This window comes from Falco punctatus, assembly GCF_963210335.1.
Source record: "Falco punctatus genome assembly, chromosome: 11".
Taxonomy (NCBI): domain Eukaryota; kingdom Metazoa; phylum Chordata; class Aves; order Falconiformes; family Falconidae; genus Falco; species Falco punctatus.
The window spans coordinates 31,131,575-31,145,343 of record NC_137591.1 but is presented as its reverse complement, the minus strand read 5'-3'; the positions used below and the strand labels follow the sequence as shown (position 1 = coordinate 31,145,343).

Below are 13,769 nucleotides of genomic sequence, written 5' to 3'. Positions count from 1 at the left end.
GAGGCCGTGACAGCGGCACAGAGCTCTGAGAAAAAGAAGTTTAGGGGAACAAGGCAGGATTTATAACCCAGGCACAAATTTAAGCCTGTTTGGGTTTAGAAAATTTTATACAGGCGTGGGGAGCACCTCAGAAATACCTCACATGTAGGTTCCTGAGAGGATCTCCATGCGTAACTCATCCCATCACCACTCGCAGGTGCCACACAGACACGAAGGAATGTCCGGAGGAAGGAATGTCCGGAGCTCCCTCCAACACGCCTGGGCACAGAGGCTTTGCTGTCCTTACCAGCAGCTCCACCCCTGGAGGTGCTCAAGGCCAGGTAGGATGGGGCTTTGAGCAACCCGCTCTAGGGGAAGGTATCCCTGCCCGTGGCGGGGGGATTAGAACGACATGGTCTTTAACGTCGCTTCAGACCATTCTAGGAGTCTCTAATCAGCGTGGGGCCAGCGGAGCAGCCGGTGAGGCCTGCCAAAGGTGGGCCCGTGGGGCCCTGAGCTGGGAGAAAGCCTGGGGAACAGGGGTGGATAGTGTGAGGTGGGCAGCGAGGGTGAAGCAGTGGTGTCCATGTCGCTGGAGGGTGTCTGTGTAAAAGGTGGAAGATTTTAGTCTCGAGGGAAAGAGGGGAAAATGGTTGTGGGGAGTATAAACTGCAGGTGAACATAACAAAACCTAATGTGAGTGAAAGTCCCCTTGCAAAGGGAGAGAAATGCCTGGAGAGAAAGTATGAAGGGAGAAAACAGAAACAAAAGCAAAGAATGTTGTAATGTATGGTGTTCAAAGCTTTCATAGGCTGGTTAAGGGATTAAAATTCAGGGTATTGTTATTAAAAGCATCTTGGACTGCTTTACTTAAAAATATTTCTGACATCCAGTGCAAATACAGTTTGCCTAATGTAAAGTGTCCCAGGTCTGGCTTAGCAGCTCCATCTGTCTTGGCACCTCTTCTGATAGATTTCAAACACTGGTTTAAATGAAGTCAGGCCTGTCTCTTGCAGCATTTTGGATAGCTTTGTGCTGTGCCCATGCACAAAAAAAGCTGTGTGGTTTTCTTAACAGATACACAGAGCATATTGTTGCGTCAGATGAGAGGCTGCACAGCCCTCACTTGTATGCTGTGCTTGTTCTTGATCAGGCTACACGAATTAAAATGTGGCTGACCTTGGAAGCTGCCAAACAGTTACACTGGTTAAAGGAAACCCCAAGCATGACCTTGAGATGATCAGATTGATGCTGGGCCTAGTGAAAAATGAACAGTGTTGTCTTTAACCCATCTTGTTTATTGGCTTAATGGTAATTATATAAGAAAGCATCAATGAAAATTAATCTATGTGTATTGAGTACCTAAACTGGCACGTGGTTTGTAGCCACAGGAAGCCATACTGGGGCCAATCTTCAAGCAATTTTGAGGAGGCTGGCCTGTTTAAAAAGCATTGTTTTAGCCAGCACTTCAATTCCCTGGGCACAAAATAAGTAAATTAAAAAAAAAAAAAGAAAAAAAAGAATCCAATCTCTGAGACTTTCATGGAAGAGTTGGCAGCAGTAGCCCACTTGGCTAATGGGAAAAGAATTGGGTGGATTTGTATCCTTGGAGGTGAAGAAGCAAATGAAAGGATATAGACTTGTCTATAGATTCTTGTAGATCCGTATACATTATATGCTTTATCAGAAGAGTGGATCCTCTGTTTTCTGCTGCATGGGAAACAAGTCTAAATTAGAAGAAAGCTGCCTCTGAGAGAACTTGTTACCCACAAAAACAAGGGAGTATGCCACTGCCAGAGATAGTTCTCACAGCTGGACTGTTCTTGTTTGGTGTGGATATTTAGGGGAGGCTGAAACAAATGGCCTAAAATTATTTCTGTGGGACTTATATCTGCAAAAAGCTGTTTCTTCCTCAAAGCTAGAATATTTCAACACAGGGTGGTTAATTGTCTGGTCACAGCAGGATTAGGTCTTGGCCTAAAAACCCACAGGATATAATTCTAGCCACTAAAAAAGAAGTCAAAATATATGCAGGTTTCTTGGTATATGCACATAAAGATATAAGCATTTATAGATGTAAGAATGACATGACTTGTAAGGGTAACTGCTTACCTGAACTTTCCAAACTTTCACCCGTGCTATGTGGATGTGAGTAAGAAATTAAGCTGAGTTGACTCCTTTCTCCTTTCCATGGAGAAACATCTCAAGTGTCAGGCATCTACTGTTTGCTTTCTAGGGTAAGGCCGGATTTTTTGTTTTGTGTACCACCATGAGGCAGCCAGCAAAGTAAGTTGTATGAGTGAGTGGAATATAATTTTGAAGAGAAAATTACCATTTGTAGGATGCTGCTGGAGGCATTGCATTTTGCCCCCAGCAAATTGTTATGGTCCTGATGCTGTTCACAAAACAAAAAGAAGGGAGTAGTCTGTAAAGAGCTGAAGGTACTTTAGATTTCACTGAAGACTTTAAGAGCTGTACAGGCTCGCACTCAGCCTTCTGCAAACATGCTGACTGCAATAATGCGTAACTGGATCGCACCTTTAAACTTTGCTTTGCACGCAGGACAAAGCCATTGCTTTCCAGTCTCTGCCTCTTAGGTCTTCCTTTGTGGGGCAAATAATCTCCACTCGGCCCTGGCCCTGGCCTGGCCATGCTGGCTCTGGGCTGCGGGGGAGGTCTGGCCCTGCATCCCCTCACATGAGAAGGGAGCACTTGGTACACAGCCTGTGTTGTTGCATGTGCAGCTGTAGAGGCACGGCAAAGAGGAGTTACGGGAGGTGCGTGTTTTTCCTGAAGTTGCCACATAGCCTCCTAAAACCAGGATTGTGGCCCAGCTTGAACACCCAGTGGATGGACAAAGCCAGCTGCCAGCCCTCCATGTCAAGCATAATGCAAGTAGCATTAGTCCCCATGCTCCAAATGCGAGTGCTCCCGTGGGCGGCAGCGGCATTATGTGCATGAGGATTCAGCTGGCTCCGGCAAAACCCTAATCGCGTCGTACAGACCACAAAGCTGCTCCTTCTATTTGGTTGATGAATCCAAGCATAAAAGCAACATGTGGCAAACTAACCATGAAAGAAAAGCCTCATTAATGTATCATTCTAGAAGGACAATTATAAAGGTGTCGTGAAGGGCAAACAGAAAGAATATATTTTCATTAATCGTTCAGAAAGATGGTTACAAATTGCAGAAGCTTCTAAAATTTTAGTGCCGATGATTTGACCTCTGGAGATTCTTTATTGAAGTTTACTGTTTTTCGTAGGGTGGTTCTTTTTGTGTTAATTTTTTTGGGAGTCATCTGATCAGGAAACTGAGACAATGCAGCTTGGTTTGGATGATAAATACATTCTGTAAACAAAGAACACCACAGACACGAACTATATATAGAGACACTACCTGCACACAATTCACAATGAGGTCATGGATAGTTAATAAACAATTGTCTGGTTGCTAAATGTTTCCTCCTGTATGAGGCTTGCAAGCGTATAGACACCAGTGCTGCCTGCTTGAAGTGGGTTTGTTCACATCGGAGGTAAAAACCTACAGTAAAAAACAGATATGCCATGATGGGGCCCATAATTGGAGATTTCATCTTGAAAACATACCCAAATCCTATTAACTTCTAAGAGCAATGATTACTAGGCCCTTTTAAGATCATGACCCAATAATTTTCATTGCTGTAACGTGTTTTATTTATCTTGTTAAATTGTCATCAGTCCATTCATAGGAGTGGTTCCGTGGCGGGCAAGTCAATGAAATAAAGGGAATGTCTTCATCTTCCAGCCACGTTCCAGCTGGGACCACCACACTGTGCATCCGTCCTGCAGCGTGGGATGGATACAGCATCTCAGGTGGCTTTGCGCCAGCATCCCAGAGATGTTTGCAAAATACTTTTTGATATAAAAGCGCAAAGTAACCTTCGTTCCCTGACGGGGTGGGGAATAGGGTGAGATCTTACCGCAAGCAGCAAGCGCAGGGGCGTTAGCATTACACCAGCCCTCGGAGGGCAGGCGGCCGCGGCAGCCACACAGGGCGCTTTTAAACCCAAACCTGGGCTGACGGGTTTGTAACTTTGACCGGGACCAAAGTGAGGCAGGTGCGTGCGGGCTGCACAAACCAGAGCGGGCCGGGGGACGAGAGGGTCGCGCCTGGGCCGCCCCGGCGCCCCGCGGGGTCGGGGTCGCGTCCTCGCCCGGCAGCCTGCGGGGGGCGGGCCGTGCCGTGCCGTGCCGGAGGAGGTGCGGCGAGCCGTGCTGCCCACAAAGGCCGGGTTTGGGGGCGCTGGGCCGGGCGGGCAGGCGGAGGCGCTGCTCCTCCTCCTCCCTGCGGCGCCGGGCGCGCTGCAGCGGCCGCCCCGCACTGCTGGCGCGGCTCCCCGCGGCCGCCCCGCGCCCATCATGGCTGCGTGCGCCGGGCTCCGCGCCCCCCGGCCCCCTCACCACCTCCTCCTCCTCCTCCTGCTGCTGGGCGGCTGCGGGGCCAGCCTGCCCCCGGAGCCGCCGCCGCCGCCTCCGAGCCCCGAGCCCCAGCCCCTGCCCGAGTCGGCTCTGCTGAAGCCCACCGTGCTGCTGGCCATCATCGCCCGCAACGCCGCGCACACGCTGCCCCACTTCCTCGGCTGCGTGGAGAGGCTGCGCTACCCCAAGAGCAGGATCGCCCTCTGGTAAGGGGAGGGGCGGGGGGCGATGCGACGCAGCGGGGACCCCGGCCTGGCCCCGCCGCCCCCCGGCTGCGAGCAGAGCCCCGGCCCCCCCAGCGCCTCGGCTTCCACCCGGCTTGTGCATGGCGGGGAGTTGCGGGGGCAGCCGGCGGCGTGGCCGTGCCCGGGAAGGGGGAAGGGGCTGCCTGCGCTGCCCCGGCCACCCCTGGCTCTCCGGCGGGGGCGCAGGGCCGCCCTGCCTCCGCGCAGCGCAGGTAGCCGGGGCGAGGCGCGGGGGGAAGGCGGCGGCGACGCGCAGGGGCAGCTCCTACCGTCGGGGCCGGAGAGCCGGCGTGTGCGGCTGGGGCAGAGCTCGCCCCCCGGGGCGACGGGCGCGGGGTTCTCCCGGCCGCGGCGGCGTGCGGGCGGCGTGGGGCTACGGCTGGGAGCTGGGCTGGCCCGCAGCCTGGGGACACTGCCCGCCTGCCCGAGCGTTTGTCCGGACCCACAGCTCGGTACGGAGCGCCGGGGCCGGAGCGGGGTGCCGCTGCTTGGCCGGTAAATACCGGGCTTTGTGGGCAGCTGGTCGGGGCTTGCCAGGGCCGGAGAGCCGGCCTGCTGAGGAGGTGCTGGTGGGCATTGAAAAGGAGCATTGTTGCAAGGCTGTAGTCCGAAAGATAGATTCAAAGATGTATTCAGAAATCACAGCATGGGGGCAGCTGTGGCAACCAAGTGTGTGTCGGGATGGAGGAAATGGACCAATTTGGGAACTGGTTAATCTGCCTTTATTTATAAGGGTAAAAAGAAAAAAAAAAAAAGTCTTTTTCTTTCAACCTGACACAATTGTTGGGAGAAACAGGAATTGCTTGGGAGGACCCAAAAGAGATTTTTCTTTTTGAGTGTGGTAATCCTGTAAAATAAGAAATGGTGCTACAGGGTCTGATCCAAAGTTCAGTGAAGTCAGTGGGGAGACTCCTGTTAACTTCAAAAGTCAATACAAGTTTTACTCTGTATAAAGGGATGTAGGGAAAACCACTCCTCCCAGCCACATCGCTGATGCTGGAGTGTCATTAGGCAGACAGCATTAGATGTCTCAGTGCATGCTTCAGGAACGTGCCTGTTACTGTCTTCAAGTATTCTACAGATCTTTGCAGAAAATCCGTGGCTGGTATAATCAGTGCATGGCACTTTTGTGTTTTGTTGGTGGGTTGGTGGTTGGGTGTGTTTGGTTTTTTTGTTTTTGTTTTTTTTTTTTAATTTTAGTTTTTTTTTTTTATTGAGGGTGTACAGAGCAGATTGTGGTATCAGCCTGAATGTGGTGTGCCACACAAACGTGGCCATGGAATTACAGGCTGGTGTATGGCAGTGGGTGAATGAATGCCAGGCTCATCTGTGTGTAGGTCCATGATTGTGCTCTCATTTGTGTCAGTGGGAATTTGGCTGGTTTGGATTTCATGTTAGCAGATGTAGGAGTAGATATCAAACCCTGTGTACAGACTGTGATTCAGCTAAGCTTGGTTTTTATTAAACGTAAGTGGGAGTTGTAAGTGCAGACCCGATCCCCAAAGTAAGGTGAATCCTGGATGCCTGTTGCTCTGCAAGTGCAGAATAAGTTTGTTGTGTGTGGTTGTTTTTTATTTTTAAATCCTGCAGAGCACTGGTTAGCTCTACAACTTTTTTAGTACATTGCTTGCATTATTCTTACTCTACTTAAGATCTCTCCGGTATTGTGTGAAAGTATTTGTGAGGGCTATTAGTGAAATAACAGTGTAAGATAACTTCAAATATTCTAAGATTCTGATAAGAATATCACTCCATTTTTAAGAGGATTGCACACAGGTGCAGGTGGTGGTTAAACTGGAAAATCTGCTGTTTAAAATGTCAAGCTTTATAAAATGAGAATGACAAAAAAATCACGGCCCCTGAAAAGGAAGTTCTGTAGATGCACTGAGTTGCCACAGAGAACAGCACCTGTAGGGTGGCAGCAATTCTTTGGAGAGGGTTAGTCCTGTTCTCTTCAGCTCCCCAATAAAACTTGAGCTTTTGTGGAGCCAGGTATGTTCAGGGCACAACATACCCACTGAGAGGAAGCTCACATATGGTATCTATCCAGTCTCTTGAGAACAAATGAAACAATACAGTCCATTTCTGGAAGCGTCTCACATTTCAGACTTTGTGCCTGACATGAGCCTTTTCAACAGATAAATCCCGGGATTTGCCTGTATCCCTGTGCTGTTGCATTACTGGGATAGCTTGGTGTGAAGGGCGGTGAAGTGGTCGTTGACAAAGAGTTGCATTCCTTCATTGCTGCTTATATTCTACTTCAAAGTTTTCTGGAGTAAGTCAGCATTTTAAAATGCCCAAATGTAGGTCTTGAGAATAAAAATTAAGAACATGTATCATCTCTTTAACTGCCATATGCTCTCTGTATTGCTTGAGGGCTTAAATTCAATGGCAGATTCCTCAAGTTTGTAGGGTGGAAGCTTTATGAGTGGCAATAAAGGGGAGTTAAGAGTCAATGTACGAGTTTGAAGCAGACACTTTCTTTTCATAGCCTGTATCAATTAATCTCAATCTTTGTTAGCCAGATCCTGAGCAAAAGATGTATGTGGGACAGTCTCATACTTCCTTCTTGTCTAATTCTGACTTCTTCAGTTGCTGCGGAAGAAATTGCTGGCTACTAATGAATCAAGCAGGCTGTTTGGTCCAAAGCCAACTGGCACATTGTGACCCATGTCCTTTCAGTTCAATGCTTCCTTCCTTTCTTCCTTCCCCCTCCAAGAATTAGGGAGCTGCATCCAGACCGCCTCCTGGGAATCGTCCCTGGCCTGTATTAACCCCAGCCATCCTTTTCCCGGAGAGCACTGGTGGGCACAGGCCAGATCATCCCAGGATTGTACTAATGACCTAACGGTGGAAATTCCTGTGGAACAGTACTTGGGTCTTTGTCCCAGCCCTGGTCCCTGCTCCGCTTGCTGGGATAGACTTGGCCATAGGCAGTCTGTCTGTGAACCTGTGGTGCTGGCCACCGAGGTGGCAACAGCAAAGACTCCCTGCTTCAGCAGCAGAACCCAGCCTCCCTCTCTGCTCTTCAGCTTGGTGCTTGTGTAGCTGTGGAAGAATAATGCTGGAGGTAGCTGTGGAAGAATAATGCTGGAGGTGACAGTTGTCCCTTCTGGTGAAGGAGAAAGGGGTCACAGCCCTCGCCTCTGGTGCTTGTGGAAAGTCTAGCCAGCATTTGGCTCAAAAATACATAACGCTGTGAGAAACAGGCTAGTGCCCAGCAACAGTCAAGAGCCTCAAGAAAACATGGCTGTTGGACCAAAGTCAAGCTATTTGTTAGCTAGGGAGTGTTCTTCTAAACACTCCTTGCGTGGCTGCACTTGGCACATTTAACGGGGGTGGGCTAAGCTTTTCTCAGGGCTGTGTCAGTGACTGTGCTGCAAACAGCCTAGCTGAGTCAGGGAACTTGGGCACGTTAGGCAGGCTTGCTGCATTGTTTGCATTGGTGCTGGAGAACTGCAAAGGGAGGGAAAAATGTTCTTCTCTGTCTTGGACAAAACTGACCCTGAAGTTACGTAGTCAGCATGCTCCAACTCTTTTGGGTGGTTGAGGGCTAAGGTTTGGTTTTATTTTGAACAGTAGCAATGCTGATGGTGTATTTGAGATCCATTCAATTATAGGTAAAGAGCATTTGTCGGGTGGGTTCTTCTTGGCTGTAGTGGGCAAAGTAAATGCATGTGTATTCAGCAGTTTATCACACTGGCTCACACTTCCCTTAGCCTTGGATTAACTGACAGTATAGCAAGAAAGTTGTAATTTCATCTTTAAAGACCTGCTAGTTCATAGTTGTGTGCCATCTGCTCTCTCATCTCTTACTAACCTGGGGATTAATTGCTTGCATTAAATGAGTTGGAGCTTGGAAGCAATAATTAGGTTCTTTTGTGCTTGAAAATGTGTGCCTGCTTTGCTGATCAGAGTATGCTTAATTTCAGAAATGATAATGTGAAAGATAGGCGAGATTGGTGGAAAGCTGGAATAAATCCCAGATGAGGGATCAGTGGATATACTGTAACGCTGGCTCCAGTGAGTGAATGGTTAAAGCTTGAAAGAACTAGTTGTAGCTGAAAATAGAAGCTGATGAGATCAGTATAATAGTTAACTTTGATGATTATATATTATTAGTCTAGAACTAGCTGATGATACTCTATCTGAGCGTTTTCTTATTCTTCAACAGTCTGCTCTTCAAATGTGAAAAATTCTACATAGAGGACAATATCTGGTAAGATGCAGGGATAATTTGAAACTTTAATGGGTGTTATTACTCACTGGGAAGTGTTGGCTTTCAAATGCGCTGTGTTTTCTGTCCTTGTTTCCATCTGTGCAGTAAGGTCACTTAAATCTTCATGGTCAGGATTAATCACTTAGGAATGCTGAAGTTCCAGTCTCTGTTGCTTCTGTCCACTGGTGTTTTTCATCTATTTAAAATTTGATCACCTGTGCTTAGACTTCCATGTGACTATTAAAACTTAGGTTTTAGAAATTAAATTTTTTCACTTGGCTTGTCATTTAAACTTGTGGGATTTAGTTTCCCATTCATATTTGTTTGCGATAACAAATAACAAAAAGTGGATACTTTATTTATAATATAGCTTTAATAACATAATCATAGACTAAGTGGGATTAAGAGTGAGATGGGTCTTGCACAACCTTGGAACTATGATTAAGATGATGTTCCTGTTGTGCAAGACGTTGCGTAGTCTTTCTTCCAACAAACTTGCATTTAGATGACTCCATGAAAAGAAATAAAGGGGAGTAAAATGCTTCCATTTTCTTGCTAGGGAAATTGGGGAAGAAAGGTTACTTATCTACACAAGATTCTTGAGTTTATTGAGACCCAGAGATAGAATTCATAACTGAAGTCTTGTTTCTTATTGAGATCACTTTTACACTGAAATGCAGTAAATTTATGTGAGAAATGGAGAACCAGGGAAGGCTAAAGAAATGATCCCATCCCAATATCCACAATAAGTTTTGGTTGTGGTTTTTGGGTTTTTTTGTCCTTTGGGCCTGTCTCCCACATCTAAATCTTGGCAACCTTAAGCAAATGACATCATGAAATTGTTCAGTAGAAACATTTGAAGGGAAGCCGAAAATTAGTGCTGAGCCTCACTGAGGTCTGCATGGCAAGACTTAAACTGCTCTTCAGCTAAATACTTTGCAGTTCTGCAGAGAACTGTTAAAAGAAGCATCAGCTGCATGATGGAAATTTGCTGGGTAGCAGTAGTTTCTTTATTTTTCCTATGGTTCCCACAAATTGCCAGATTCTGATGCTTTTTGATGCTATAAAACACCATTTGTTCCACACTTTATAATATATTAAGTCTTGAAATAAGTAGAAACTCTGTGAGACTGGTGAATATAATACATTGTGTGATTTTTTTCTTTGTTTGTTTTTTGGTCCGAATCCTGCATGCTATGTATCTTCGAAAAGGCAGCCATCTATTTTGGCTGCTGTCTTTTGGCAACCACATTTTAAGACGGGTCTGCTTCGTTACCTGTTTGTCTGTCACTTGTGTAATTGTCTACCTGATGCCTTGTACTGCAAGTGTTGTTTAGAGGCTAGATGCCAATAAAATAATATGTTGTCACAAAGAAACAGCAGGACAGAGTTGGATATCAGAGGCTGTTGTTTATTATAAGCCTTTGGATGCTTTCAAAGGTGAAGGAGAACTAGTTTTCAAGATTTTTGTAAATATGTACGAAGTAGGAGTGAAAAGACCTCAAGGGGTCATCTAGTTCATTCCTGGCCAGGGCAGGATCCCACTTCATCCCTGACTTGTCTGTTGCCTGGGGTTGGGATTCTTTATCCAGTCAAGGCTGCAGACAGTCAAGGTTGTGTACTGTCATGTCTTCTGAAGCCTGTTCAAGTGTGGGAGAAGTGGGAGGCAGCTGTGGGAGTGTGTCAGAGGACCAGCTGCAACCAGTGTTGGCTGTAAAGTGCTGGAGTTAAATTGCCATTTTTTTAAGGGGCAATTTCAGTTGTACATTCCTGGTATACAAGCTATGTCAGCTTCTTCTGGTGAATCTGGATCAGTTAGGTCTGATCCAGGGGAAGCCTACCCAATTTCTGCTGGTATCCTTTTATTACAGGGACAAAAGCCTCTTTCCTTTCACAGGGCTTCTCCAACGGGAACATTCTGGGACTAGTGCATGGATATCCTAGAGCGGTTAAGGTCAGAAGGCACCTCTGAAGATTGTCTAGTCCCAACCCCTACTTGAAGCAGGCTCGGGTGAAGGCTGCCTAGTACCACTTCAGATCAAGGTGTTAATATCTCCAGGGACGGAGACTCCATGATCTCTGGGCAGCCTGTTCTGGTGAGGCAGTCACTGTCAGAGAGTGTCTTGAAAATCACTCTGTTGAGGGTGAGTCTAGCAGGGTGGCAGGCCTTTGGGATGAAGACTGTTGTACCAATACCTTTTTTTCCTTTCTCTTTTACATTTTCTTTCTGCTAAATTGAGCATATCTTCTTTTCAGAAAGCTGCCTGATCACTGCTAGTCAGACTCCTGAAGAAGAAGTCCCAGGTGTCTGGGCATAGCTGGAGAACGGTTGGTTCCTGGGAGGTATGGCGTGGGCCTGCTTCGGAAAGGAAAAGGAGTTTTTGCTTGGGGAACCAGAGAGGGAATAGCGGGGCAGCTAGCCCTGATGCCTGCTGGGATGTATGCATAGATTGAAGGACATTTTTGATCTTTTATGTAAAGTGTCACAACACCTGCAATGATTTATCCGAGTCCCCTGGAATGGAAAGTCTTCACGTACTGGGTCAGGTTTCTCTAAAAATAGATCCATGATACACATGGGATGCAGAACACTGGGAGCTGCCCATTGCCAGTGCTTTCTGTCATTCTTTGGTTCTGGAGGACTCCCTGAAAGACCATATGGGCTGCAGGGTGAGAGAGAGGACCAAGGTGATGCAGGGTGCTGTCTGTCAGAACCTGGAATTTCCTTCCTGTGGGATGATGTCTCAGACTTAATATTAGTTCAATATATTTATGTGCCTCTCATTTCCTTTGGTTTAGTGAACCATAGTGTACATTGATGATGCTCATTGCCAAGGATGGATTACAGCTAAATGGGGCCCACATGCATCAAAATTTCAGCCTGAAGAAAGATAGGAGTAAAAAAATGTGTTAGTATTCTCTCCAAGATGGATTTTTGGCCAATAAATCCTTCAGACAGGCATGTGGCACTTCTAATAGGCTCATCTGTATGGAAAAAAAAAACCTTTTTTGTTGGTTTGGTTTTTTTTAATGGAACTGCACAATTTGCTTCATTCAATACCTGTATCCTGGTTTTAAACACAGAAATGATTTGTTTCAGTTATATATGTGTGTGTGTGGACATGCACATCTATTTGTATATCTATATCTGGTGTCCTTGGACCAGAGTACTTTTCATTACTGTAGAATGAGTTCACTTTTCATCCTGGAAAGTTAAGGGAGAACCTAATAAATATGTGGTGATTTTGAACCTTTTCCAGGTGACTATGGAACTGGTATATGCTTTCAAATGGAGTTTAGTCACCAAAGTTTTCAGAGAACTGCTTTGGTTTTGGTAATGTTTTTTGATGTAGCATGTTGATCCTCTTCTTGACAGACGTGGCACTCCTAAATAAATGGCTTAATTTTGTACTAGAGACTGAATAAGGAGTTTCAATGCAGAGGACTGGAATTATGTTCATGCAATATTTCTTATGTTTCTTTGGGAGAGGTGATTGCTTGTTTGAGACAGCTGTTAGACATGCTGGGAAATGAGACCTCCTTATTCAGGTGTGAAAGCTGCTCTATCTTCTGCTTTCATTCTGACCAATTATTTACATAGTATGTTTCCCACCCCCCAATGTGTAACTACTGTTGGATTACAGCATGAAAGTTTATAGTGTTGTTTTGGGATGGGAATACATTTTCACCAAAGTCTGTCTTTGCTCCTATTCCAGGGTTTCTTGAAACACTGGCACTGCTGGAGATGTCAGCTTCAGTGATAACCCTGATGCCCGTGTGGTAGTAGTGCATGGAAGTGAACTGCTTTCTAACTGTTTTCCTTTCATTCTGTCTGTATGCAGTGGTAGCAAATAATGCACCTCTTTTAAAGATAAGCAGGTCTTCATTTGGACCAGAAAATGTGTTTAGTCTGAGGCTGTCCCCCCTGGCTCCTGGGGCTCCTGAGGATCTAAAGTCATGCTGAAGCAAAAGATAGTGGGAGTCCATGTAAACTACAGTGCTGTGGCGGGGCTCATATAAGCTCTTTTACATTAGTTTTGGAAGGCTTCGGCTCCAGCAGAGATTGATTTTTGTGTTGTTGTTGTCTATTTTTTTAAAAAGATTTTTATCCTTTTAAGAAGAAAAAATATGATATCCCATGCCCCCCACCCCCCCGACAGGGTATGGGCTTCCCTTGATTCTAAAAGCATTGTTTGCTTCTTTTTGCTTTGATCCCTCTGCAGAGGAAAGGCTATGGATGGCTGCAGTCTGGTTTGAATTTTGCCCAGTGGCAAAAACTAGGTTGCGTTAGCTGTGAAGTGTTAGTTTATATCCTGAAGCTGATAGCAGGTGGTTATCTCTTCAGTTAGCAAATTAAAATCTTGGTTTTGCTACGTATTCTACGGCTGCTCTTAAAATGGATGGTGCATTGTACCTTTGAGGGTAGAATAGGAATTTAAGGCTGAGTTATTAGTATTTTCAATCATTCTTGTCCTTACAAGGTATGTAGGAAAAAAGGCTGTTTTCTAGCATTCATACTTTGAACAGCTAATTGTGACTTCGAAGTTAAATGTTAAACTCTGACAAATGCAAATGCTTTGATTTCCCCCCAGCCCCATTCTGTTCATTGGTTTGAATCTGTGAATTACTCCCCACCTGGCTTCAGGCAAGTGAATTTAAGCAAATTCCTGTAGTTGGACTACTTGTGCACTGTGTCACTAGATGGTCAAAAGCCATCCTTGTGGCAAGTGCTAGAAGGGGTTTAACTAGGAAGCATGAGCATTAGACACCCACGAAAAGCTATGAGAAACCTTTTCAGTTCCTATAGCCTCCTATGTCTAGGAGGCAAGGAGGAACATGACCTGTAAGGCTTTGCAGCAAGACTCTTCT

At 46.1% G+C, this 13,769-nt stretch overlaps 1 protein-coding gene across 3 annotated transcripts in view; it reads left to right on the top strand.

The window, feature by feature from the left end:
- COLGALT2 (collagen beta(1-O)galactosyltransferase 2) overlaps positions 1–13,769 on the top strand; it is a gene marked incomplete at its 5' end in the record, with an annotated part of 59,663 nt that overhangs the window by 972 nt on the left and 44,922 nt on the right. For 2 of the 3 annotated variants that reach the window (XM_080407582.1, XM_080407583.1), the window contains one exon: positions 197–320. In XM_080407582.1, coding sequence (XP_080263708.1) covers positions 197–320 — 124 coding nt within the window. Of the gene's footprint in view, positions 1–196; positions 321–3,953; positions 4,643–13,769 lie in introns of those variants that run through there. The other variant, XM_080407584.1, reaches the window with a different exon arrangement.